The sequence below is a fragment of the Emydura macquarii genome, unplaced genomic scaffold, assembly GCF_026122565.2.
Source record: "Emydura macquarii macquarii isolate MOO-44397 ecotype Brisbane River unplaced genomic scaffold, CSIRO-AGI_Emac_v2 contig_2205, whole genome shotgun sequence".
In the NCBI taxonomy this organism is placed as follows: Eukaryota; Metazoa; Chordata; order Testudines; family Chelidae; genus Emydura; species Emydura macquarii.
Genome location: NW_027132342.1, coordinates 4,531,551 through 4,559,120, shown reverse-complemented (window position 1 = coordinate 4,559,120; position 27,570 = coordinate 4,531,551). Strand labels below are relative to the sequence as shown.

At 38.6% G+C, this 27,570-nt stretch overlaps 2 protein-coding genes across 5 annotated transcripts in view; one reads left to right on the top strand and one right to left on the bottom strand.

The window, feature by feature from the left end:
• Positions 1-298: 298 nt before the first annotated feature.
• On the bottom strand, positions 299-15,355 carry GOLT1B (golgi transport 1B). 2 transcript variants are annotated; one of them, XM_067559193.1, is made up of 6 exons: positions 15,205-15,265; positions 12,812-12,984; positions 9,676-9,767; positions 7,118-7,296; positions 4,698-4,779; positions 299-3,015 (listed from the first exon to the last, which is right to left on the bottom strand). In XM_067559193.1, exons 3-6 carry the CDS (start codon positions 9,757-9,759, stop codon positions 2,977-2,979), a joined length of 384 nt encoding a protein of 127 aa, XP_067415294.1. In that variant the 5' UTR covers positions 9,760-9,767; positions 12,812-12,984; positions 15,205-15,265; the 3' UTR covers positions 299-2,976. The 2 variants fall into 2 exon arrangements, with proteins under 2 accessions (XP_067415294.1, XP_067415292.1); XM_067559191.1 differs by lacking the exon at positions 12,812-12,984 and having other exon boundaries at positions 15,205-15,355.
• A 171-nt stretch (positions 15,356-15,526) lies between these two features.
• Positions 15,527-27,570, top strand: part of RECQL (RecQ like helicase) — a 28,351-nt gene continuing 16,307 nt past the window's right edge. For 2 of the 3 annotated variants that reach the window (XM_067559190.1, XM_067559188.1), the window contains exons 1-9: positions 15,597-15,623; positions 16,937-17,037; positions 18,886-18,966; positions 20,473-20,670; positions 21,782-21,961; positions 22,767-22,873; positions 23,886-24,084; positions 24,992-25,158; positions 26,381-26,462. In XM_067559190.1, the coding sequence (XP_067415291.1) occupies positions 18,948-18,966; positions 20,473-20,670; positions 21,782-21,961; positions 22,767-22,873; positions 23,886-24,084; positions 24,992-25,158; positions 26,381-26,462 (952 nt within the window). In that variant the 5' untranslated portion in view covers positions 15,597-15,623; positions 16,937-17,037; positions 18,886-18,947. Of the gene's footprint in view, positions 15,543-15,596; positions 15,624-16,936; positions 17,038-18,885; positions 18,967-20,472; positions 20,671-21,781; positions 21,962-22,766; positions 22,874-23,885; positions 24,085-24,991; positions 25,159-26,380; positions 26,463-27,570 lie in introns of those variants that run through there. The other variant, XM_067559189.1, reaches the window with a different exon arrangement.

Genomic DNA, 27,570 nt, shown 5'->3' with positions numbered 1-27,570 from the left:
AGGAGAAGATCTTTCCAGTTACACTGAGCTCTGTGTAGCTCAAAAGCTCATCTCTTTCACCAACAGAAGTTGGTCCAATAAAAGAGATTACCTCACCCATTTTACCTCTCTAATATCCTCAGACCAACATGTGACCAAAGATCTAATACAAGACACTCATTCCAGACTCCATATGCTCCACTGTGCAATCCAGCAACACAGATAAGAATTGCACTCTCATTCTCTTCCTGCAAGCAAAATGGTGCAGAATATTTTCTCCAAAGATGTGGCAGTTAAAAATAAAGACATGAACAATTAATTGAAAAAAGTACTCATTTATTCAAGGTATGACAAGTGTATTTACAGTATTCATCTGCTCAAAGGATAGATCTGTTAGTGAGACTTAATGCAGCAATTATAAATGAAGTTTAAAAGACGAAATGTTCCAAATATGTTTCTGTTACAGAAGATACATTTTTGCAATGACAGAAACACTTAAGGCTAAGGAGTAGTTTGACTTCTTCCCCACCACCTACAGGTACTTGGCAAAACTGATGTTTGTCTTTGAGACTATGTTACACCTTGAGGGATACAGACTGCTAAATGCTACACACAATATTGTCCCCTCAGGTGAGTAGTAAATCTGTCAAGTCTCACTCCTGACAAAAAATGAGCAGTGATGCCAAGCAGCAGAACCAGTTGTGCTGACACAACGTAAACCAGTGAATTCAAGTACAAGTGAGGAGAATTGCAGACCTCTCAGTTTCACTGAAGGGCTGAGAGATCATGGAACAGCAAGACATTGTCACATCTTAAAGATTCTGTCTAAAGTTCTTATGGAAGAAGGTACTTGGCATAAGTTTATCAAGCAATTTACTTCCAAAGAGGGCCACAGCACATGGTACAAACCAGCTTTTGCACTTTAGATTATCTTTTAGAAGCCAAGTGTAAAGACCTTAGCATTTCCCCACATCTATTGTAAATGAAGTACATTGTCTGATTTTAAAAAAATGTATTTGATTCCCATGCTGCAAACTAGTATTTCAAGCCCATTTGGTTGTTTAGAAAGGAAATTATTTAACTTGTGTTAGAGAAGTGTTGCTCGAGACAGAACAGATACACAGGGGCAATTAAAATTGGTTCTTCTCTTGAGGTAGGAGCCACAAGTCATATTTAGTCCTGTCTGTAAATTAATACACATGCCATCAGGAAAATAACAAACCAAAAGAGCCAACCCACAACCAAGTTCTTTCATTATTACAATTAAAAAGCCATTAATGCGCACTGACTACACTTAAAAGATGCACTGGGCTATTAGAAATATAAATAACTCACCCTATACATTTTGTTCCCAAAGTATTTTGCATTTTACCTTCCACTCCTTTGTTCCCCAGAAGGAAACAAAGTAAACAGGGAAGTTTAGAAAAAACAATCATGGTGATTTATACGTCTGCAACTGAAAAATCCACCCCATATGCAAAGATGTTTTTTAACTACTTCCAAAAGTGTGTATTTTGCATATGATGGCTCTTCCCAGCTTAAAAACATTATAAAAAAATTAGTCTGGTATTTTCTAACTTTGCAAAAGAATCTCTTATTAGATTGATGAGACTAAATAAAGCTCCTTGAGTAAAAAAAAAATGCAGGGAAACCGCTAAAGTCAACATTTGCACAGCCACGTTACTTCGTGATCACTTTAGATGAAAAATACTATGAATCTAGACCTATTGGAAGTGCATGTTAGACATTCCGATAAAATTAGAAAAACCACTACTCTCACTTTAATATGCAATCTTCATTTACCTCAATTTATGCTGAAGTTATAGTCCAGATCAGATATGTGCTCAATAATTGCCAAGTTGCTTTCATGATTTATGAACAAGCAGCAATTAAGTCATATGAATAAACACTCAGACTGGCACTTATTTTTTAGTTAATTTGTTAAATTAAATTTTCCATAAACTTTTATACACAAAGTTTAAAGTTTTCATTTTATTACTGTAAAAAGTAAGATTTGTAACTTGTAGTCCTATGGCAAAAGGAAGCCTGGGCCTCCAACTATTTAAAAACATGGTTCATATTTGAGTAGGGTATACTTCACAGGATTTGTGTCGTAGCACCTTAAAACCAAACGTATTATTTCATGAACTAAACATCATATGCAAAAGTTTATTTTGTGAGAAAGGGCTACATCCTCATCTTGATGTGCACACGTAACATGAGTCAAGGAAAAAAAAAATCCAAACGAGTCAGTTTCCAGAGTTCCCAGCAAAACCGTAAAAGTTCTGAACCAATTGCGATTTTAGACTGAAGTTAGAAAAGATTGACCTTTTGCATATACCAAAACTGAAGGCAAATCCAATCAACTTACATTTGGCTTTGAAACATGAAGATAACAATGAAGTTTTATTTTAGACACATATTTACAAAAGTGTTTACAGCAGAAGTGTAGGGGGGGTTCCTTTGTTGTTACATACACTTAAAAATGATTATCCATCTTAACTTTCATGCATCAGAGACATCTTTTGTTAAACAGGACTTTTTTTTGCCTTTTTTTTCTTTTGAAGTGGCAGGTGGTGGGTTGAGTAGGTGGAAGGGGCACGCCTAAAAAATAAAGACCTGTTCACTCTACTGAACCTTCAAAATAAGGAAGTAAAGTACAGGCACCGTTAGTTCCATGTGGGTTCATTATGTTTCGCATATTTTCCAAAAACATTAAAAATTGTCTTGAACAGTTGTAACATGGGTTATCCCATGACTTGTCACTTCTTCTGTTTACTTCCCAAATCCTTGGAGTAGCTTGTCTCAGAAGCATGCTTGCTGAGCTTCTTGTCTAATGATGTATTTTGAAGACTATACATTTTAAATTAAACCTTTATGTAAAGAATGTTACAAGCTTTTCCTTTGTACACAATTTAATCTTTGTGCTGAATATTCTTCAAAAGAACTTTATAAATAATACAATAAATTTAGAACCAGCCTTCTGCCCACTTGTCATTATACCATGTTGTTGCTTTCTCCAGCTTTATCTACAAGCTGTAGGAGAGAAGATACAAAAAAAATTCATTCTTTAAGTTACATGCATAAACGTGCAGATGTATTCAAAATGCTATCTCAGAAATATAAATAGGTACTTGTGCGCATTTAGTAAGTGACTGAAAATGATTATAGTCAAATAGCACTCACCAAGGTCTCATGAGATTTATAAATTTGTAAACATTAAAAATATCTTACATTGCAATTTGTGTTTCTGCATGATATGTTTTTCATAGATAGTAACGGTGCAACATGAAGATGCAACAGAATGAAAACATAAATCGGAAAAATGCAGTAACACTGCTAGCTTAACTGCCAAACATAAAATAAAATAAATAAATGAAAGGAAAAAATATCAGCCACTCATGCATTAACAGACCAAATAAGATACTTCAACTGACCATCACTGTGGATTCTCTTCTGAGCTTATGTAGGCTTTGAATAAAACATTAACAATATCTTTTTAAACAGAATTTAACCCCATTAAGATCTATCTATCTATATATATATATATATATATATATATATATATATATATATATATATATATCCAGACCTTGGCCTGGCACTGTTAGACTACAACATTCAAACAGTGAACATGTACTTTAAAATGAATCAATCTTTGCAAACTGGACTCTGTATGTCTTAGTTGTACAGTTTAGGAGTTTATAATGTATGTTTTACGTTTCCAAGACTAAGGTTAACACGTTTACTATTATGAGTTTCCAAATACAAATAAAAGTAGGCACAGTACAAATCTTAGGTTACCCTCTCTCTGGTATGACTGGGCTCTCTGGGCTCTCTGGCTATTTTGGCTATTCCCTGGCTATTTTGTTAAGAGAACGATAAACTGCATTTGAAAAATTTTAGTGAATGGCAAAACTTAGCCCAAGCATAGTGGAACTGACTAAGTATTAATTAGACGAATGATTATGTATCACATGAAATGTTATGGATCCAACAACATTTTTACTTTACCATATAGTAAAAAATGATAAATCTAATCTATTTCCTTATTATACCTGTATTAATATCGACATGGCTCTATTTTCAGCAATCGACATGCTACATCACGATCACTCTTCTGGCATTATGAATTAGCTCAATGAATTATATCCATAGATCTTATCAAAGACTCCATTTATTAATACGGTACTAAAGGACCTACACAAAGGATACTGGTAGAGCATATGCCTAGAGACAGCTACTAGGCATATTCTTGCTACACATTGAAGGGCATTGTTAGACTAAAAAAGAGCAATTTGAAATTATTCTGGGTTTTTCTATGTTTTACTTACTCAAAATAAGTTAGATGAAACATGAAAACCTAAACCGCTCCTAACATTATTTTTGACTCATCGTTTACACTAATAATGGCGTCTCAGCTCATTGGCAATTGTAACATGCATATATAATTCAAAACTTGACTACAATGATGCAGGAATAGTCAGTTATAAGTCTTACTTGCCTTACTTTTGAGGCTTCAGTGGAAATTAATTTTATTTTAATCTCCTTTTTAGGATTGAATAAAGCTGTACAAGAAAGCATATACAGTCACCGATCTCATTTATTGCTCTATGACTATGTGCACAGTATTTCTGCACTATTATTTTCTATATCTACAACAACCATTGATTAAACAAAAAAGATTCAAAGTTAATGTTAAGTAGATGAATACTTACTGAGCTTATACCAGGTAAATTCAAGAGATATCCAAGGACTGGCACTCTTCTAATAAAACCAACCACCACCGGAAAAAAACCCCTTTAAATAAAAAGGTTGTAAAGTTACACAGATCCAACATGACATGACATTCTCAAATATTAGACTGGACAAAAAATGAGTTATTTGAAATGGGACTGCATTAAAAATTACTTGTAGCTTGTTAGTAGAAAATTAGTTCTGACACAAGTACATGGGATCTACTAATTCAGGAGGAGAGGGAGAGAAAGTAGTTGCAGGGAAAAATATAATATTCAAAAGCTTTAAAAAAAAAAAAAAGTTTTGAAAATCCCACCTGATAAAGGTAAGATTTTTATAAAGTACCCAGAGGAGTTAGGAGCATGTTGAGAGTCACTGGAGCTTGCAATCCTAACACTTGGAGTACTTTCAAAAACCACCAATATTTAGTAGAAGTAAAATACATGTCACCACTTATATTTATGCCCAAATATAGGATTACATTATTTTCATATTTTAAAAGTTGACACTGTGGAACATTATGACAGATGCATGGGATTTGATGTTTTATGGGAAAGAATTTCTCTCACAATGTTTAAATGCATGTACAGCAGAACTCTTAGTTTTGGGAAACTTCCCTAGTAATTTGGGACTCCCATTGCAGATTACCAAATCAGGCAATTTAGCAATTAAATCATTATAAAAACAAAGGATATACCATTAAAATATCATCTGTTCACTTATTCTGACAAGTTTATTGAATCTATTTGATAGTTTATTGTATACAATAATGTAGTGCAAATGCATTTTATAAAGTAATGAAGGCCTCAGTTTAGAAAGTAATGAAGACCTCAGTACAGCAGCCATTTATTAGACATTTGCTGAGAAGTTGGAGTAGAGCTATTTGAACAGATCATCGGATATATAGATTAGCTATGTGAGACCCTGTGAGGTTCTACTGTAATTCCAAGGGGGACCACTAAAGCAAATTTTAAAAAGGAAATTTACGTAAAAAAGCTATCTATTTGGCCAGTTATTTCCTGTGTTTATTTTGATGTTTCAGACTGATACCTGGAAGAGAGCTTATTCTTCTTACTTGATTAAGCAGCAGACACACCTATTTTTTGATGCTGTAGCCTGTTATGGAAGTCAGCATGGTATCACTAATGCAGCATCATGGTTGAGATTAGCTAAGAAATAACCATTTGTTTTAGCACTCTGTTTTTGACATAACTCTACTCCCACTGAAGTCAACAATAAAAATTCCACTGACTTCAGGAGAAGCAAAGGCAGATCAATAGTGAGTGCTTTTGAAATTCCCAGCCTAAGTGTTCAAACATAGGACTATATATATCCAACTTTAGTGAGTTAAAGAGATTATTAGTAAGTAACATTTCCTTTGACTTCCACAACAACTGCATTAATTTTCACTTACTACTGCAGCACCATGGAAAAAGCTTTAGTGGCCACTGTACTGAAGTGATGAGTCACATGATAATTTCGGTTAAATAGTTCTGATTTCATCAGAAGGTCCGGGGTAAGTTAAAAAAGATCTATGGTTTCATCTATGGTGACAACTTCCTCTTTCCCTTCAAAGAGTGGGGATTTCAGCGAGGCAAAATTGAAATGCAGGCCATTTCTTGATTCTATGCAGAATATCTATTCTGCGCTCAGTCACTTCCACCACCATTTTACTTTCTATATTCTTGAAGAAAAATTATGAATGGGTTCTTTGGGAATTCTAGGCACAAGGATGAAACTTACTGTATATGAATAATGATTTTTCAGATGTATATAACTCACTTTTGTTAACCATATAATGAAATGCTGCTCCATTCTAAGCGACTATGCTAGGCACAAGCATTACGAGACATTAGGTGCTTTGATAATGGAAAGAAGTCTGCTTTAGTTTCTGTTTCTCATAGACTAGCATAACACCAAAGGTGCAAACACTATAGGGGAATGTTTAAATAAAAAAATATTTTTTTCCAAAGAAAATAGTGGTAGGAATTAAGTTGCTGGGTTTTTTTTTCAGGGAGCTGGGAGAGTTTAAATTAGACAAAGTGCACATTTTGGGCCCAAAGAATATTTTGTTCCTTTAAAAAAATAATTCTTGGTTGGTTGGGGGAGAGAAGGGGAAGGGTGTGAAATTCCCAAACTCAATATTTCACACTTATGTAACAAGTATCAAACAAAGATTTAGGCGATGTTGATTTTAGAAGTATCAAACTAGTACACACCAAATTCCAGCTTGTTAAAAATACAAGTTAAGGATTTGTATAAACTATTAAAGTGAGTTTGTAGCTGAAACTGCAGTTTATTAGCTGTTGTGGAGGCAGTGAGTGCTGCCAGATTAGCAAAAACATTTTCTCCTAACAACAAAAAGACACTAACTAAGAACTCTATTTTAAACAAATCTTACCTGAATAAAAGAAAAAATCCATAAATTTCAAGGATCATTCCTATCAAGGGCCAACCAATGAGAACTACAAGCACACCACCCAGGAAGAAGCCTGTTGCTTTCATTTTGTGTTTTTGGAAGAAGAATCTAAATGTTCTTTCTAAGCCAATAACAAAAGCCAAGCCAGCCACAAATAAAACCTGAAAAAGAGATGCAGAAAAATCAACAATGAATGAGAAAAGCATATTCCAAATGGATTTAGTGTTTTACAAATGTTTAATAACCATTCTACAAAGCTGGAAATAAAAATGGGTTTCCTTATTGAATTTCTCATTGTCTAACTCAGTTTGCTACTTTGTTATTTAAAAAGGGCTGTTATTTAATGAAAGGACTATGGCAGAGATTGTTTTTAGAGAACAAAGCCCATATTAAAAGTATTTGTTGTGAATACTTCCACATCCTCTCAACCCCTTGTCTCGCACTGTTTGTAAATTAGATACGCAAAGCATCTATGTTACAAATACAACCATATCAGGATTCTCTATGACAACAGTTGCCTCCAAAAATTAAGGTATTTATTTTGTAATATAGACATGACCCTAATCACGTCCCTGACCAATGCTGAAGCCCTGGACAGTCTAATAACTTTTAGTGTACACAAGCTCTAGTAAGTGGTAGGTCATATTTTGCTCTACTAACCTCTACTAAAGTGTTTCTTTAAGTCACTCACTCACAATCCATAACTTGTATTTAGCTATTGTGGGTCAACATAATGCCTGATGTTTATAGACGTTTAAGCACATTCATAACATCATAATGGGAAGAACTGAAGATAAAGCATCAGCCTTGATGCTCCTTGTTTTTCACTATCTCACAGTTTTGATATTAGTTTATCAACCTATCAGTGTTGTAGGCTAAATGTTACTCACCTCGTTAGACTAAGCAGTCCCACTGACAACAGTTGACACTCACCTATCAGTGTCTAAATAACTTTCTCTGCCACTACTGCCACTTGATAATCTGAGGGTTAACCCTCCTAGCGTGAAATAAACTTGTGCTGCAAAACCCCCAAAGCCACACCACCTACATTTTAAAGGAATAAGACACTTGCATACTATGTCACTTTTACTCCTCTCATACTGCTCCCTTGTTATATTTTCTCTCTTCCTGGCTTCACTCCACTTTTTTCTTTCCTGTGTATCTTTTCTCATGTTGTCTTCAGTTCTATTTGCTCTTTTCTTTCTCTCTCTCCCCCTACACCTTGTTATATCACTTTCCTTACACTGAGCTATTTACTTCCTGCCCTATATTTTTGGTTTTCCCTTTTGTATCTCAAATATTTATTTTACGTTTTGCCATATACAAATTCTCTTTCTTGACGCATTGAGGCAGAGGAGCTTCTGCTACTACACTCAGCTCCAAGTATATATTTTGCGATTTTCATTCAGCGAACAGCTCTCATATTTGCCCCTGCTGTTGCTAGCTTCCACATGCGGTAGCAACAAAGTGAAGTTGACTTGACCCCTGCTGCCCACAGGATTCTGAATAGTGGGAATGAAAAATGGCAATTCTCTAGTCAGTTTTCATCTCCTACAGATGGGAAAAGCTGTGAACAGCAGCAGAAGCACTGGAACTGTCAGATTTAGAAAGACAACATCACATCAGTTTATGTTCAGTTCATGTGGGAAAGTCATCTACTACAAAAGCTAGACATTTTAAAAAATGTTATGTGAAAACTTAGACTACAGAAGATGAAGGCACTGACTAGTAAAAGTTCCTACTCACCACAGACAATGGGTGGATTTTTCAGTTGCTGATTATTATTATTTGCACTTACTTATACTTCCCTACCGCAGAAAAGTGTTAAGAGGCTAAATCTGTTAGCGTTTACAGAATATGAGTGTGCTTGGATGGAAATAGATATGCAAATTTTATTATGTTACTTACATCCAAGACTGTTAAAAAAAAAAAAAAAGTGTCAGAGGGTAATCTACACAGCAAACAAAATCCTGTAGCTGGCCCATGCCAGCCAATTTGGGCTTGTGGGGTTCGGGCTGCAGGGATGTTTCATTGCTGTGCAGACTTCCAGGCTCAGGCTGCAGCCCAGGCTCTGGGACCCTCTTGTCCCACAGGGTCCTAGAGTCTGTGCTCCAACCCAGTCCCAGAAGTCTGCACAGCAATGAAACAGCCCCACAGCCTAAGCTCTGCGAGCCTGAGTCAGCTGGCATGGGCTAGCCACTGGTTTTTCTTTGCTGTGTACCCACAATGACAGTCAATCCTAGAAGTCTAATCTATAGAATCTGTGACACAAGCAGCTGAAGCACAAGTCTCTTCACTGTGACTGACCAACATGCCTCAAGTCTGACTCAGTGGTACCATCTTTAGAGTGATGGGGGGATTGGTTTAACTTTCAGTGTCAGTGGAAGTTCAGTGCTTAAGTCATTGAACATAACCTCCCTTTTATACCAGATTCCGTTTTAGTATTTTCCTTACTTAAAAACAACAAAAAACAAAAAACACCCTACCCTTCCATTTAGAAACTATGTGTATAAACTAAAAAGTGAACAGCAAATACTTACATTTCCAATAGCCAAAAGTGCTTTGTCAAAAAAGAGAATCATCCCAAAGAAAAGGAAAAACACACCAAAGCCTGTTAATCCCATTCCAATCTCTGCAATATAAAAGCAAAATTTAAAAAAAAGTTTAGTAAGAAAGTAGCACCAATATATACATGTATAAAAAAATTTCACAAATTAATAGTTGACATGAATAGGCTGTAAAAATTAATGTAAGCTGTGTAAACAATTAGTTCTTGTATTGATTGATGAATGGACAAGTTAGGTAGAATTTTCTATGGCCATGTTTAAATTGTCATGAGCATGGAAAATGAAGTAGGGTCCTGCTTCAAGAAGTTTTCAGATAACAGTTCATTTTAAAGCTTCCGTCATAAATGTTATGATTTTAACCACCTGTGACTTCTCTGAAAATGTGATCTATAAGTAGTAAATATATGAAATGTATTGTATGAAATTGTGCAATACATCACTAAACTGAAAGCTACCTACTGAAATAGAGTTCGGCATATAAGCACATGATCGTGCATGTGTACATCTGAGTTCTGTATACCAAAATAAACATAGCTTTATCATTGATTTATTATTAGTGATTCATTGTTAGTAAATCATATGAGTTTTCAAAATTACAGTTCAATAAACATATGTTAGCTCACACTGCAAGAGAAGTTTCTGTAGAGGTGCCTCAAGGCCAAACCTAGAAGATTCGTCTCTGCAACAATGATCAAGATTAAAACACAAAGGGCTGCAAGTTTGGGCATTTGGCCTCATCTAGACTGAGGTTTTTGTGAAGCTCTTCTACAGTTGCTTGAACAGCAGCAAAATGTCACCAGTCCTAGCACTAGGGTAAACCAGGTGACAATGTTTTTACTACAATGGGCATGTCTACATTGCAATTAGACATCTGCACTTGGCCTGTACCAGTTGACTCATTCGGACTAAAGGGGCTGTTTAATTGCAGGGTAGAGGTTCCTGCTCGGGCTGCAGCCTGAGGTTGGGACCCTCCCACTCACAGCGTCCTAGAGTCCAGACCCAACACCGAGCCCAAGCATCTACACTGCAATTAAACAGCTCCTTAACCCCAGCCCCGTGAGCCCAAGTTAGCTGGCACAGGCCAGCCACAGGTTTAACTGCAGCATAGACATACCCAGTGTCGTCTGACCTTGCTCAGACAGCCCAAGAGTAAAAACATTGGCAGTTGATCTATTCTAGCACTCCCACTTAGTAGCAATAGTAGAAGATTTCACAAAGCCTCCGTGTAGATATATCTACTCTGGTAGCCTTTAACTTCCTCACTTTTGTGAGCTCGACTCTCAATGTTGTTTAACACCATTCAGTATCCAAATTATATTTCTGTGGACTGACTTAAAACAGCACATATTTTTAAAATTTGCTTTAATTTTCATTTTGATTGCAAACAGATCCAAGATCAAATTAAATTTATACTACAACTACAATGATAAGAATATTACTTTACATGTTCTGTAAAAATCCACACCATAATCTGAAGTTCAAAAAGTATACACACTTATTTCATCGTAAACTTAAATATATCAAATATCAATGACTAAGGACTGTAGTTGGAATCTGCCTTCCTCCCCTACTCCATTCACACTAGCCAAGGGAAACATCATGGATCCTTATCAATTTGAATTCTGAAAGAGACAAATCATCAACCACCACCAGAAATCTTGAAGGATGTACCAGATACCTATTAGCCATAGGACTAAATATACTAATCACAGGCTGATGAGAGATGAGTTCCTAAGAGCATGTCTACACTAGAAACTTAAGTAGACCTATGTAATTACTGAGGTGGTTCATGTTCATACTACCCTCCTTCTGTCAGTGGTGCGCTTCCTCAGCAGGAGTATTTCCACTGACTTAAGGGGAGCAGTGGGGATGGCTGAAAGCCTGGGCTCTCAGCTCCACACACAGCTCCCACCGCCGGGAGCCGGCTGCCACCCCTGGGCTCTCGGCTCCCCACTTCCTGCCGCTGGGAGCTCGGCTGCCCCCTGGGCTCTCAACTCCCCACTGCCAGGAGCCCAGTTGCCCCCTCCCCTGCCAGGGTGCTCAGCTCCCCAACGGGAAGCTCTGTGCCCAGAATCCAGTGGGGAGGAGAGCCAGGAGCCTCAGTGCAGCCAGGCTCCCCACAGGGAGCTGGGAGCCCAAGCAGCAGCCCGGCTGGGAGTGGGGAGCTGGGCAGGTGCAATTGAGTTCTAGCTGGAGCCCTCCATCAGCCTCAAGGTGACAGCCCCACTTTCCTACCAACATGGAGCCATGAAATTGACAAAAAGTGACAGCCAACAGCCTGTGTACGTAACCTGCCATGTCTACAGCGACAATGCGTCACTTTAACTACACGAACATAAGCCCTATGCCTCTCATGTACATTGGCGGAAGCAAAGCTGTAGTGCATACACTGACATAATTAGGTTGATTTACCTAACTGTAGAGTAGACCAAGCCTAGACATAGTGCACAAGATTCAATGACAATCCTTGGTGAGAGGAAGAGACCAACCCTCAACAGCTGTTGCAATTACTATCATTACTTTTTTGTTTGTTTTTTTAAGCAGATCAGAAGCAGGAAGACTGCCAAATCATCAGTGGTACCACTGAATGATCAAGGTGCTAAAGGAGAATGCAAAGAAGACAAGACTACTACAGAGAAGCTAATTGAATTCTTTGCATCTGTGTACACTGCAAAGGATGTGAATGCGATTCCCACATCTGAGCTATTCTTTTTAAGTGACAAATCTGAGGAACTGTCCCAGATTAAGGTATCAACAGAGGTGGTTTTGGAACAAATTGGTAAATTAAATAGTAATAAGTTGCCAGGACCAGATGATAGTCACTCAAAAGTTCTGAAGGGACTCAAATATGAAATTCAGAACTACTAACTCTGGTTTGTAACCTATCGTGTATATATCAGCCTCTGTACCAGATGAGTAGAGGATAACTGGTGGAATGCCAATTTTAAAAAAGGCTCAAGAGGCAATCCTGGCAATTACAGGCCAGTAAGCCTGGCAATTTAATACCAGGCAAATTGTTAGAAACTACAGTAAAGAACAGAATTATCAGACACACAGATATACTGGGGAAAAGTCAACACAATTTTTGTAAAGAGAAATCATGCCTCACCAATCTACTAGAATTCTTTGAGGATGGGTCAAGAAACATGTGGACAACGGTGATCAAGAGGACACAGTGTATTTGGACTTTCAGAAAGCTTTTTACAAGGTTCTTCACCAAAGGCTCTTAAGCAAAGTAGGCAGTCATGGTTTAAGAGGGAAGGTCTTGTCATGGATCAGTAACTGGTTAAAAGATAGGAAACAAAGGGTAGGAATAAATGGTCAGTTTTCACGGTGTATATGGGTAAACTGTGGATCAGTGCTGTTCAACATATTCAGAAATGATCTGGAAAAAGAGATAAGCAGTGAGTTGGCAAGGTTTGCAGATGATACAAAATTAGTAAAGCTAGTTAAGTCCAAAGTAGACTGCAAAGAGATCTCACAAAACTGGATGACTGGGCAACAAAACAGCAGATGAATTTCATTGTTGATAAGTGCAAAGTAATGCACACTGGAAACATTAATCCTAACTGTACATACAAAATGATGGGGTCTAAATTAACTGTTAAGACTCAAGAAAGATTTCGGAGTCATTGTGAACAGTTATCTGAAAACCTCTACTCAGTGTGTAGCAGCAGTCAAAAAAGAATGTTAGGAACCATTAGGAAAGGGACAGATAATAAAACAGAAAATATCATAATGCCACTATATAAGTCCATAGTATGCCTATACTGAGTGCAGCTCTGCTCACCCCATCTCTAAAAAGATATATTAGAATTGGAAAAAGTACAGAGAAGGGCCACAGAAATGATCAAGGGTATGGAATAGCTTCCATGAGAGAAGACCGAAAAGATTGGAACAATTCAACTTAGAAAAGAAATGACTGGGGGGGTAGGGGAGATATGATAGAGATCTATAAAATCATGAATGTGGAGAAAGTGAATAAGTAAATGTTATTTACCCCTTGATATAAGATAAGAACTAGGAGTCAAGCGATGAAATTAATAGGCAGCAGGTTTAAACAAACATAAAGGATGTACTTCACACAAAGCAGTCCACCTGTGGAACTTGTTGCCAGGGAATGTTGTGAAAGCAAAAACTGTAACCCAAAAAAGAATATGATAAATTCATGGAGAGTAAGTCCATCAATGGTTATTAGCAAAGATGGTCAGGGATGCAACCCCATGCTAGGAATATCCCTAAGCCTCTGAGTACTAGATGACAGGGGATGGGTCACTCGAGGATTGCCATGTTCTGTTCATTCTCTCTGATGCACCTGGCACTGGCCACTGTTGGAAGACAGGATACTGGACTAGATGGACCATTGGTCTGACCCACTATGGCCGTTCTTATGCAAATACTGTATATGTTGTGCTTTAGGCCTGGTTCTCATTTACCTTAAGGCCCCTTTACACCATTCCGGCAATTAAATTACATTTACACTCACTTCAAGGGCTTTTTACACTGTCAGCACAGTGTAAAAAAGCCTTAATGTAAATAAAAATATGTTTTTTATTTGTAGCAGATTCTGGTTTTGTGATACCCACAGTTACCAAGATTACTTCATGACATGCACTTTTTGAGCTGATCAGATGTGCGCTACATGTATAACTTTACTTGGGATGTCTGCATTTCACTTCAGAGGCTGGAACTCAGAGGCGGGAAGTCAGCTGAGTTTTAATTTTCTTGTTTATAAACCTACCCGCTTTATTAAAGGATACTCTAATAATTCGACATGCTGCCTCAAAAATCAGTCTTCCCCATGAACTAGGAATGGCTTCAAAGTTTCCTCAGATGCAGGATAGAGGTAAGCACGGTTAAAGCAACTTTCCCTAGAAGGTAACTAACCCAGTGCTGGCTAGAGAGAGATATGAACGCACACTAGTGTAGACAGTTACACGCACAGTTTTTCCTTGAGTCCTCACACGCAGGTCCGGTCTGCTCAGACCTTAAATCCGTGTTTGACGCATTAAGCCCAGCCAAGGGATCCCGGGTATTGCAGAGGCCTCCCGGCGCACGTGTCCGGGACAGGAGGGGGAGACCGGCTTTGGAAGGGCAGGCGGGGGGAGGTACGGAAACCTCCCTGAAGCCGGCAAAGGCTCTTCCCCAACAAGGCTGAAGGAAGGGGGGGGGCTCCGGCCCCCAACGCATCCACCGGGAACAGAAAAGAGGCGGGAGCGCGGCGCACACTCGCCGGCCGTCAGCTCCAGAAACAAAGGGCCCGACAAGCTCGGTCTCAACATCCCGAACGGGACGGACGCCGCCCAGGGGTGTGTGTGTGTCGCTGTGTGTGAATCGCTGTGTGTGACACCCCCACCCGGGGAACGGGCGTCCGGACAGGGCAAGTCAACAGCCCCCAGGCCCCGCCCCCGCCCGCAGGAGCTCCCCGACAGAGACCCCTCGGCACCCGCCGCAGCCCCCAGTAACCGCCATCCCCCGCGGGGCCCCGGGCCCGACGCTTACTCTGGGTGTCGGTAAGAGAGATCATGGTGGCGGTGGCGGCGGGGCCGGGCGGCCGGTGGAGCGAAGGGGGCGGGGGGAGAGCCGGGGGACTCTAGGCTGGTGGAAGTAGCGGCAGCAGAAGCGGCCGCCACGTCTTCCGGAAACACGCAGCCCCCCGGCCCGGCCCCGCCGCGCCCCCTCTTCCCGGCCCCGCCCATTGGCGGGAGAAGGGCCAATCACCGCCTGCTGACCTCGCTTCCCCTCACGTCGCCGCCGCGGTACGGGGGCCCGGCCGGGCCCATTCTAGGAGAGCGCGCGCGCAGCGGTTGGTTGGGACTCGGAGGCCGGCGCCGGCGGAAGTAAGTGGCAGGTGGCGACGGGGCGGGGCAAGGGAGGGAAAGAGCAGCAGGCGGGAAACAGACGGGAGCGAGGCGAGTGAGGTGGGTGAGTGCGCGCGCGCGCTGCAGCGGCGGGGGCTTCGGGCTGGCCGGTGCGGTGCGGGGCGGAGCGGAGCGGAGCGAGACAGCGCGCGTGGGTGGGGGGGGGGAAACGAGCTCGGGGCGGGAGGCCGGAGGAGCAGTAAGAGAAGTAGGTGCCTGGGCATCCCCCGTGGGGTCACGGGGGCAGGACAGAGCGATGGGTAGGACTCGGGGTGTCACGTGGGCGGGGAGCGCTGCTAGAGGGGGTAGAAGTAGGGGACCAAGGGGCGGTGTGGCGGGGCAGCTCGCGGGGAGGGGAGGGGTAAAGCAGGGGTGCAGCGGGCAGGGCAGTCACACGTGCGGAGCCGTACAGGGAGTTATTCAGTGACTGCCTGAAACGGAAGCTGCGGAAATTCCGTCTCTGCGCCGCCTGCCCGCCCCGAGCATAGCGTGTCTCAGCCGAATCTCAGGGCCGGATTAAGGCATCCTCCTCCCTGTGCTCTTCTAGGCTGAGCTGGGTAGCACAGGCCCATAGGATTTCCCGGGATTAATCCCGGTGGAGGGCGGCGGCGGCGGTGGTCTTGAAAGTGGGGTGAATGTTCAGTGTGCAAAAATGAACCCCCCGACTTCATTACCAACATAACAGTTCACTGTCTCCGTCCAGCTTCAGGAAATGCCCCGCTGGGTTGTGTTAGGCATTGTCTGCCTAGGTAGTCCTCTCCTTCCCTTCTTTGTGCCTTGCCATTGGTTCTGTCTGCTGATTGCTTTAGACCTTGCTTTCCTAAGGAATTTGACCAACTAATCACTACATAAACATTCTGGTACAGTTTGCCAGATGCACATTTTCCATAGCAACACCCTGCACTCCGCTGACTCATCTTCTGCTGTATTTGGGATGTTTGAGATGTTCAGCTGCCTCTCTCTACAGGGTGGAGTATATCACTTTCATACTTTCCTTCTCTCTTAAGTAGTCTGTGCAATAAACAGCTTCCCTTTTCTCTAAAGCAGAGCTCCTTTCAGTTATTCTGACAAAACAAAGTGTTTTAGCTGGATCTATTGTTTATCCATGGGCATGCACATTAAATCTTTTGGCATGATATTGCTTCACTTGCCATGCTTATTTGCTGTTGACTGATACTTAAATTGGGCTACTTCTAAGTATGTCTTTTACAAACTTGGGTTTTTTTTTTTTGCTGTTTATTTTAATGAGGTCTTGAATATCTCATTTCCCTTTTTTGTTATCTGCCACAGCTTGCTTGTGGAGCTGCCCTTGCATTAGTTTATTTAATTTTGAGCTTTTTGCAGTGGTTTACTAACATCACAATTTTTTTTAGTATTTGACTCTCCGAAGTTTCATTTTGGAAACTGGATGGCAAGTGAGATACATACAGAGCTCATCACCACTAGGCTGCTGGCTTGAATCCATGCAAGGTTGGTAAGTGAAACCATTTACTATCCGAAGACTGTTCAGTGGTCTATGTGAAATGAGTCAGTGATCTTTTTTCTGTTTGTTAGTGTCTGCATTAGAGAAAAAGCAACTAATAATTGACACCCTTGGTGGCAGCCTCAGCAGAGAGGCCAAGGATTGAATCATTATGGGCACTGAACAGTTTCTTTAGAGGTGGAATAACGTCTGGGCAGTTGCAGAGAAGCCTGCATTGCCACTGCTCATTCTGTTCCTGTTCTTTGGATAAATGGGGGGATTTCAGTCTACAGAGCTGCCAGCCTGGCAACTTTAGGATACTTGCATAAATTAAGGGATGTTATTTCATTGATTATGTCAATTTCAGATTTACAAACTTCTGATCAGCTATAGTGGATTCTGAACAGTGCCACCTATCCTATGTAGTAGAGTAGAACCTCAGAGTTACAAACACCTGGGGAATGGAGGTTGCTGGTAACTTTGAAATATTCGTATCTCTGAACAAAACGTTATGGTTCTTTCAAAAGTTTACAACTGAACATTGACTTAAATTCAGCTTTGAAACTTCGCTACGCAGAACAAAAAGGCTGCTTTCCCTTTATTTTTGTAGTAGTTTATATTTAACCCAGTACTGTTAATTTCCTTTTTTGTCTGTGCTGTTGCCTGACTGCATACTTCCGGTTCCAAATGAGGTGTGTGGTTGACCAGTCAGTTCCTAACTCTGAGGTTCTGCTGTAGATAGTATTTGACAAGATTAATATTTCTGGAATGAATAGTCTATGCAATAAACAGGTTCTCTCTAAAGCAGAGCTCTTGTCAGTTTTTCTGACTTCATCTTCTGACAAATAATTTTAGCTCGATCTATTGTTTGTTCCATACACAGGTCCTGTTATTATCTCATTATCAGTTTTTAGGAAGAAACAATAGAAATCTGCTGGGGAATTTTTCCTTTTCCCTTCCCCAAATCAGTATTCCTGCCGAGGTTAGGGAGGATGTCTTATTTTTATGTTTTGTTTAATTTTGTTTTGCTTTCTTACTGTAATACAGCAAAGATCATACTATAATACAAGGAAAATTATTCAAAATTTTTTATTAGCTTAATATACTGAAGAGCTTTTTGATGCTGTTCTAACTCTTATAGAATAAAAAAACAAAATCCTGTAAGGCCCCTCATTGTGGTTCACTGCTTTTTTTTTAGCAGGTCATAATGTCGTTAATTCTGATAGTCATATTTGTGAAAAGTCTAGCTCTATTTTGTTGAGCTAAAGTATGTGGACTACTTCTTTACAGCATGCTCCAACTCCCATTAATGGGGATGACACACTTCCCCTGATGTCTGGGAAACTTGACTCAGGACCCAAACTGGCAGAACATTTACCTCGAAAGTCTGGCAACTTGCTAGGGATCCTGTCATTGACATCTCCCTGTGAATTCATTTATTTGTGTTAACAACAGTATGTTTTGGGTTTTTTTTTGGAGGAAATGTGTGATGCCCTCTAGTGGGGATTGTGAATACTGACAGGGTCAAAGGAATTAATACAAAACTGGATGGTTGTTTAGCAGAGTGGAATTACAGGCAAATAATTTAATGTGATACATTCAGTGTAATCTTACAAGAAACTACTAAATGATATGCTAGTTAATAAGTTTGGCAGTTTCGTTCATAATACCACAGGAATTCAGGAGGGTCTCTTGGTTGTTTCCTTGCCAAAGAAGAATTGCTCTATATGATATATTTTTATAATGCTTTGGCCTGTGTAGCTTTAGATGTCTCAGCTGGAATTTCCCCCATTTCTCTGTTACATTATAATAGATTTATAAAGATATTTTGAATAAAATGCTTTATTTTATTTTTTTTAGAGAGAGAATTGTTTGCTTAAGCAACATTTATTAATAAAGGACAGGTCCTTTCAACTTTGAAGATGACGACAACAATTTCAGGTAAACCAAAATTAGGATAGTAAGTATTCATTCCACTACAGTTTAACTGATACCCTCACATTTATTGGAAAATCCTATTTTCATTGCTTATTAATTCAACTGAATGCATTTGCTTCAGATTTGAAAATGGTTTTAATTGTTATAATTTTTTAATCATGTTTTCCTTCATATTTCATTTTGGACATTCTTTTTTAATTTGTATAGATATACACACAAAGTAGGTTTGTAAAAGCTTTCCTGGTTTCTAACATTTTCAAAATGGTTTTGATTTTTGTAAAAAGGCATTTTTCACAGGCCACTAGTCTATTACATGGACTTGTTTTTTCAGGTATTGTGGAAGGAAAACTTCGATATTTTGTTTGTTTGCAGCAAATCTTCAATGAGGATTTTTGGTGCACAGACTTACTTTAGCTGCTCTGCATGAGAACTAGCATTTTTGCTATGTTTTGATCAAAACAACATTTTTGAAAAAATATGTTGGTATAGTTTTATCTGAACTTTAAGTTCCAGTTATTTACTTCAGTTAAATTTTTTTTTGTGGGATGGGGTATCTGTAAAGTCTCAGAAACATTGGCGCATTCAACTAAATAATGCATGTGCTAATTTACTCCTTTAAATGGCAAATGCCATGAAGCCAAATATTGAAATAGTGACTTCAATTCACACTAATGTATTTAGACACAGAGAGCCAAATGTATATCTTAGGCTGTACTCCTGAAAAGCTAGAACATCAGTACTGTGCTTGCAAACCTACACAGAATTCATACTCTGCAGGCCTTCTGCTTCTGGACCTGAGGAGGGACATAACAAGACACAGGGTAGAGTTAGAGGTGTGGTCTATATTTTTTAGCACATCCCCTACCTTCCCCTTCTTCCATCCTCAGTCCACCCTCCTCTGTTGGAATTAATGTTCCTAACATGAATACTTTTCACTGAATAGCTGGATGGAGCTTGTGCACTCAATTTGGAGCCATCTAGCATATTTGAAAGTAGCATGTATCCCTGTGTACTAAAAGTGGTCCAGGCTAGTTTTGACTGTAGGATCACAAGATGGGAAAGACCACCTTATATCACAGTGGTATATTCTGGCTTTGGAATTGATGAGTCAGAATCCATTCCTGTGTCAGGGTGGATATTGTCTTTCAGAAGTTAAACTGTGACATGTCATTTTTCTACAACAACCAAGGCAAGCATCCATCATGACAGTGTGGCAGACTTCTCCTAAGCTGCAGCAAAGACAAGTACAGTTGTGGTTTATTAATATATTTATATGGCATTTTGCACTTTCAGAGTGCCTTACAAACATTAAATATTTTAATCTCAGCAACAGACCTGTCCGGTAGGTAAGAGGAGTACTCTCTTCATTTTTCTAGACACTCTTGGTAGTTCATAGTTTGGATTGCTATTAAGCACTGGGTACAAAATATCTAATGTAATTTGATGTTGTAATTAGAAAAAATATGCATGTTACAATGTTGTATTTCTCTTCCCCTTCCCCCACTTCAGTGCTAAAGGAGGAGCTGGTTTCCACTGATAGTGAGCTACAGGCAGTAGAGATCCAGATTCAGGAACTTCTGGAAAGACAACAGGAGCTTATTCATAAGAAGACAGTGTTAAAGAATAAAATAAAGCAATTTTCAGAAGATTCAGAGGCTGGGGACAGTGAAGAAACTGAAACCTCAGCTGAGGCATGGAACAAACAAGGTTTACAAAATCAAATTATTGTTAATATCATCTTACTCTGACTTAAAAGTAATGCCATTTAACATGAAGAATTCACCAAGAATTATCAATGTTGATGAGATAATGAAAGTTAGAATATAGGATTTTGGCACGCTCATGTTTCAGGAGGAGTTACTTTTTGATTTCCATATGGATACTTCTATTGTTGTACCATTTCCTTTTGGCAAGAAGTTTTGGTGGGTCAGTTTGCCTTGCATTTTAATTAAATAGAGTAAAACTTGTATTTGCTGGCTCAGATATTCCTGAATACTGAAGTGGGCTTTGCTGGGCAGATGATAATCAGTTATTGGAAGCATCAGTTTTCTCCTTTGCTTGTTACGGAATCATAATTTGGGAACTTTAAGTTCTAGTTATTAACTTCAAGTTTAAAAAAAAAAATTTGTGGAATGGGAGTATCTGTTAAGTATACTGGACAAATTCTATCCCCAGCTTTACCACATAATCAAATGTAGTCATTGAGGTTGTATGGTATAATGGGTGCAGTTTTGGTCAGGCAAATAGACTCTGGCTCTGCTTGACCCTAAATGAAAACTATTAAGTAAAAAAAAAAATCCTCATATTTTCCCTGGAAGTGCTTATTTCTCTGCCTTCTACTTTGAGTAACACTGGTCTAAGAGCACCCTGAAAAATAACTAAAGGATCAGCTACTGTTGTAGGGCCTAATTGTATAAACATTGACTACCGGGCGTGTGCTTTTTTTCCATTTACGTTCATTGGACTAATCTTCTGAATTAAGGATTAGCATTTTAAAGTCCTTGGTGGTGTGCCTGCTTTCTTTGTGCTTTAATAAACATTACAGGGTGAAGCCCTAAGCCTGAAGACATCGTGTTTCTATTTTCAGAGGGCCTACAAAATGTTTTCATGCAAGTCGTAGACCTATGCACCCTAGTCCTCAGTTTATATGTGCAAAACTTATGGGTGCCATTTTTCAAGCCTTTTGAAAATTTGGCCTGATGTAACATCACACAACTTTCAGTAAAAAATTGCTTCTATGTTTTAATTGGCTTTCCTTTTTATGTTTTAGATATCATAGCTTATGAAATGTATGTTTACTACTTGCTCCTTTTTACAGACTTTCCATGGTGTGAGAAGATCAAAGCTGCACTTCATAATAGCTTTAAACTCCAGAAGTTTAGGGCTCTGCAGCTTGAAGTAATAAATGCTACAATGTCAGGAAAGGATATATGTCTTGTCATGCCTACTGGAGGTGGAAAGAGTCTGTGCTACCAGTTACCAGCAGTATGTTCTGAAGGTATATGAGAAAAAAGGTCATGTACAAGCAAATAGATTTCAGTTTTTCTTTTTGTATGGTTAGTTATAGATATGCAATGCTATATTAAGCTATTATAAATAAAATTGTCTAATGATAAATATTATTTGGAATAAGGAATGTAACTCCCAATAACAGGAAGATAGATACATTTTTGTCTCAAAACTGTTGCTCTTAGAAATATATTTCTGCTCATTTTCTGTATTTCACTTTAAAGGGACACTGTCGGCTTAAAAATATAGGCACTGATCTTGCAAATACATGTTTTTTTAAACAAACACATTTCTTTGTCTAGGTTCCTAACAACAACTTAGCTAATTCAAAGTGACAAATTTTTTTAAAAATCCAAATTTTTCTCACTAATTCTGCTCTGTTACTTCTTGAATTTGTTTGTACAATGTAAATCATTTAAGCCAGTTTATCTTTTTAAGTCAGTTTCACTTTCTTAGTGCTACAGTGATTTGATTTTAGATTCTTCAGGGGAATATTTTCAGAACACCTGGGATATATTTATATTTTTAATTGTGAAACCATTTTTATTGGCCTCAGATTTTATAAAAGCCAACTTTTATAAAAGGGCCAACTTGTTGCTTAGCATTGTTTAGGCCCATAGTAAATTAGCCTTTTACATGGCCACTGTATACCTGATCTGTTTAGGTTAGCTATATTAGTTCTGATGTAATGCTTTATTTACTGCAATTGAGTTTTTTGTTTCAATTCAGTTCCCAGTGGGAAATTGTATGAAATAAAATTTCAGATAAGTAAGATGGATGATTATTTGTTTCAGGTTTCACACTTGTGATCTGTCCCTTGATCTCACTTATGGAAGATCAACTAATGGTTTTAGAGCAACTGGGAATTTCTGCAACTTTATTAAATGCTTCAAGCAGTAAGGTATGTTTAACTGCCAAACAACATGATCGCTGCCAAGTTCTGCTGTCAGTTTGTGATATTTTCAAAATAAACCTTGGCATCTTACCTTTATTCATATTATTTATGAGCATTCAATGGATATTCTTATTCACTAGCTCAGCTTTGCATGAGTGACATGAAAATTTAGAAGCCAAGGGACAAAATCTTCTTGACAAACCTTACCATGATATTGATGATGAAAATGGAATATATTGCAATCCTGTTTCAAACACAAGCCAAAAGTGTGAAGTCAATAGAATTTTGTGGGACTGCATTAATGGGATGAAAATATTTTTCAGATGATATGCATTTTTGATGCTAAAGTCATTTTTCTTTTACCAGACCTCTCGAGTTTCTGGATTTAAAAGAGCAGATGTTACAATATCATTTAGTAAGATGTTTAGGGATGCAGGCTAATATAAATGGAATTAAGTCTCTTATTTCAGAGTATAAGCTGACTGCCACAGGGGGCAGAAAGGATTTTTTTTTTCCCCCCAATGGTATGGCATTGTCCATTTGGCCAACTGCATTTTGGGGATGTGTCCATGCATGTAGTTTTTTGTTAAACTACACTCAGATAGTGGCTACTTTCAGCGGCAGGGTACTGGACCTGATGGATTAATAGCTTGATGTGGTCTATCAAATTAAAAAAATAATAAAGATTACAGTCTGGGATATTTGTTTTGCATAAGGAATTTTTCCCAGAAACACAGCAACAAAGATGTGATTGAAACCTGATACTTTACGAAGAAAATAATGACCCTAAATAATATAGTACGAATATTCAGAGTATATTTGTGTCCCTTTTTTAAATTGTTACTTTAATTCTAATATTTATTTGTTTTGCAAACACACACACACAGTTGTAGACAGATCACCTGTAAAGTCTTATCCTGGGTATAGCATTGAACTACAGTTGATTCTAGAACTAAACAACGGGAGCATGATATTCTGGTTCGTCAGTTTCTAGCTTTCTTTTTTGTTTTTTTAACAGGAACATGTAAAGTGGGTTCACACCGAAATACTGGATAAGAATTCGCAGCTAAAACTCATTTACGTCACTCCAGAGAAGATTGCGAAAAGCAAAATGTTTATGTCAAAACTGGAGAAAGCATATCAAGCAGGGAGACTCACTCGTATTGCTGTGGATGAGGTTCATTGTTGTAGTCAATGGGGACACGACTTCAGGCCTGGTATGCCTGTTCATTTGGTATCATTTGGTATCATTCACAAATAATTTGTGGCCTCGTCTAAAGGCCCAATTTCATTTAAGTCAGGGACTTCTAACTATTGGTTATATTGGCAGTTTTCCAGGGGCCTGAGAGTTGCACCTTACTTGCATAAAGTTGAGCAGATTGCGGCTGTCATCTCTAATATGGTCTGCTGCCTATGGAAAATATGTCTCTGTAACTCTCTTCATGGTGCTTAATACTTCTCTATTGGAGGTGTAATTACCTTAGCTATGCTGAGGAATTTCATGGGATGCACTTTAGTCCCTCTAACATGATTTACAAGAAGAAAAATTGTGCACCATTTTGGTCCCATGTCTGGTCAGCTGTATAAAACCAGTATTTATTAGATGCTTGTTTTTAGCCTATGAAAGAGAATTTGTGATTCAGGATAAAGATGACTACAGTATCATATATGAAACATTTTTTTTGTTTTGGAATTTTTCTTTTAAATTTCTTACTAAAGAAGGTATTGCTTACAAATTACACACTGTCGATATTTAGATACACATAATGGGCTTTATCTGTTTTTGCTAATGACAGCAATTGTTAGAATTGATCCAAATCAAAATATAAATTATGCATGTTTTTGGTTTTTAATGTTAGTTTTGTGTTCTAATTTTCTTAACAAGGATATATTTTAATAAACAGTACGTTCTGAATTTAGGATTCTTTTATAAATCTCCGTTTAAAAAGCTAGTCACTCCACTCTGTCAATATGACATAGCCTGCTAATCACTGCATTTGGATTTGTAAATTAGTTCCATCACTATTTGTTAACTTGCTGCAGATTTGATGTAATAATATGGCACTGATTAATATGGTACTGTGGTATAAGAGACCAAAACTTCCCCCCTGTGTTCTTATTTAGACTACAAGGCACTTGGTATCTTAAAACGACAGTTTCCCAATGCTCCATTGATTGGGTTGACTGCAACTGCAACAAGTCATGTTTTGAAGGATGCTCAGAAAATGTTGTGTGTTAAGAAATTCATTACCTTTACGGCATCTTTCAACCGACCCAATCTTTACTATGAGGTATGTATGTATGTATTTATTTATTTGTATTGGAGTAGTGCCTATGAGCCCCTGTAATGGACCATGATACCATTTTGTGAGGTGCTGTACATACACAGAACCATCAGTATTTTATGCCTTCAGGAAGACAGAATTTCATTCTATAGTTCTAGGGCAGAATGAGGGCACCAGTAACAGTGAAGACTTTCATTCAGAGTCTGGCCCCTAACTGCCCTGGGTGCCTCTGAGAATATTCTGTTTAATTCACTTTTTCCTTTGGTGGCGGTTTATTCCCCGGAAGATAGTGTTCTAATAATTTATCTTGAGGACAAATAATGGCAACTGTGTACTAGTTTTTTGGAAATATTGATTTCCCACAAGATTCTTCCAAGCTAATTCCCATGCAGATTCATTTCTCTTGAATATTTTTCAGTCTGAATTTCTGTCTGAGGAAATGACAAAGAAATGAAAGGCAAAGTGGAGGTTTGGGGGAGGAAAAAAACCAACAAAACAGGAGAGAACTCAGGAGTATGACACAAATAACCCTGAACACTAAGAGATCATCTTAAACAATTAGATTTTTTTTTTCCTAGCATCCTAGTATTTGTGTTCTTGGTCTGTTTTGCTTATGTCTTTCATCGTCCTTTTTTTTTTTTTTTTTTTTTTTTTACACTTCAGAACTAATTTTTGGCAACTTTTGGTTCTAAATGGTAGCCGGGGAACCAGAAGTTGTGTACCAGTACTGGTACTGAACTCAAGGTCTTTGTGATCAGTAATATTGGAGGCTATCCTTTTCTGTTTTAATGAACTAATTTCTGAGCTAGGTCTTGGTGCTCCACCATGACCTCTTGTTAAAATTTGTTCGCTCTAGCCTTCAGTAGAACTGGAGCTGCTCCATATGTTGTGAGAATGGGGCTTGGCGGACTTGAATGTTCACAGTTGAATGGAAGGTGGCAAGCCCTGGCTGCTACACCCAGTAATTTAGTCTAGAAAACTGGTATAGTTGTCTGGAAAAGTTGGGCACTTCTGTGGTTTCTTTCACATTCTTCGCCGGAAAGTGTGCGAATGAACTTTAGTTGTAATGGATCTTTAAATTGTAGAACAAATTTAAATGAGTCAAAGGGAAGAGTAGATGAGTTGACTGTATTAGGAAAGGTACAATAAGAGGAGTTTAACAAATTGGCTGAATAGCCATGTGGAAGTTCTTTGTATATATTACCTATATGTCTCCTGTGTTTTTCAGGTTCGTCAAAAGCCTTCCACCAGTGAGGACTTCATTGAGGATATTGTTAAGATTATCAATGGAAGATACAAAGGGCTCTCAGGTAAATAATACAAAAACTAATGCTTTTTAGCTTTTTATTAAAGGCAATGTTACAAGTAAAATGGTAACATAATAAATGATACATTATTTGTTCAGAATCAGGTTAATATTCAAAGAACCTGGCTAAACCTCCCCTCGCTGGCTGGGGAGCCTTCCCCTTCCGAGTATGCTAGAAATAGTGACCAGATTTCTAAATACCTATCCTTCTTGGGGCTTCTCTTGTGTACGTATTTGGTGAGAAACTTTCCCATTACAAGGACAAGGCATATTTTACTATGCCACAATTCCATAGGAGGAGGGGGCTCAGACATTTCCAATAAAATGCAATACAGAGTCTAGCTGCTAACAGTAAAACATGAATTAATTTGTTGTTCTGTAGAGGTAGATTCTTTACTGGAGCATTAAATAAGCAGGCTGGGATCTCTAGGAAGCTGGCATTTCGCCATAAGATGATTCTCTTTAGTAATTTATGCCCAAACCATCTAATTCCTGGACACAACCACCATGTGTGCAAGTATGTTCCGCTTTCCCTTCAACCTCTCCAACAGAGCTCCCTAGTAAGAAAGATATGATGGATGTTAACTGGAGTGAAATGCCATCTATACAGTAATTTATAAAAATTGAAGATGTATATTCCCATTCCCATATAGAGACCCACTCCTCCAGATCAATTTCTTTGTCCAAAGCCTTCTCCCATCTTTTTGTTGATTATATTTTTTTATCAACTTCTTTTTCAACCAAAAGTGTTTATATTTTAGAAATTAAACATTTTGTTCGAGCTTGTTCCTGGGTCAACTCCTCAAATGTGTTAAAGGTCTAGATAGAGCCACCTAGTATCCAGATTTCACAATAAAATGTTTGACTTGTAAATATTGAAAATATGGGATCTATATATTATTTAATTTATTACAGACCTTTCAGTATAATTTCAGATCAGGACCCAGGAGCAGCTGTCTGAATTGAGTAATCTCAGCTCTTACCCACAACTAATAATCACTTTGGTATTTCCTAGGGATGAATTCCTGATCAGTAATTAAAATAGCAAAGAGAGAGGAACAAGAATTTAGAAAATTTGTCCAAAGCTGCTAAAATGTTCTGGATGAATGGGT

Bases quoted from the DNA above. Each gene is read 5' to 3' on its own strand.
- GOLT1B (XM_067559191.1), bottom strand. From the start codon at position 15,229: ATGATCTCTCTTACCGACACCCAGA. The intron at 9,768-15,204 runs GTAAGCGTCGGG...TTTATATTGCAG, and splicing joins CTCTCTTACCGACACCCAGA to AGATTGGAATGGGATTAACA. The intron at 4,780-7,117 runs GTAAGATTTGTT...TTTTATTTAAAG, and splicing joins GGATTTTTTCTTTTATTCAG to GGGTTTTTTTCCGGTGGTGG.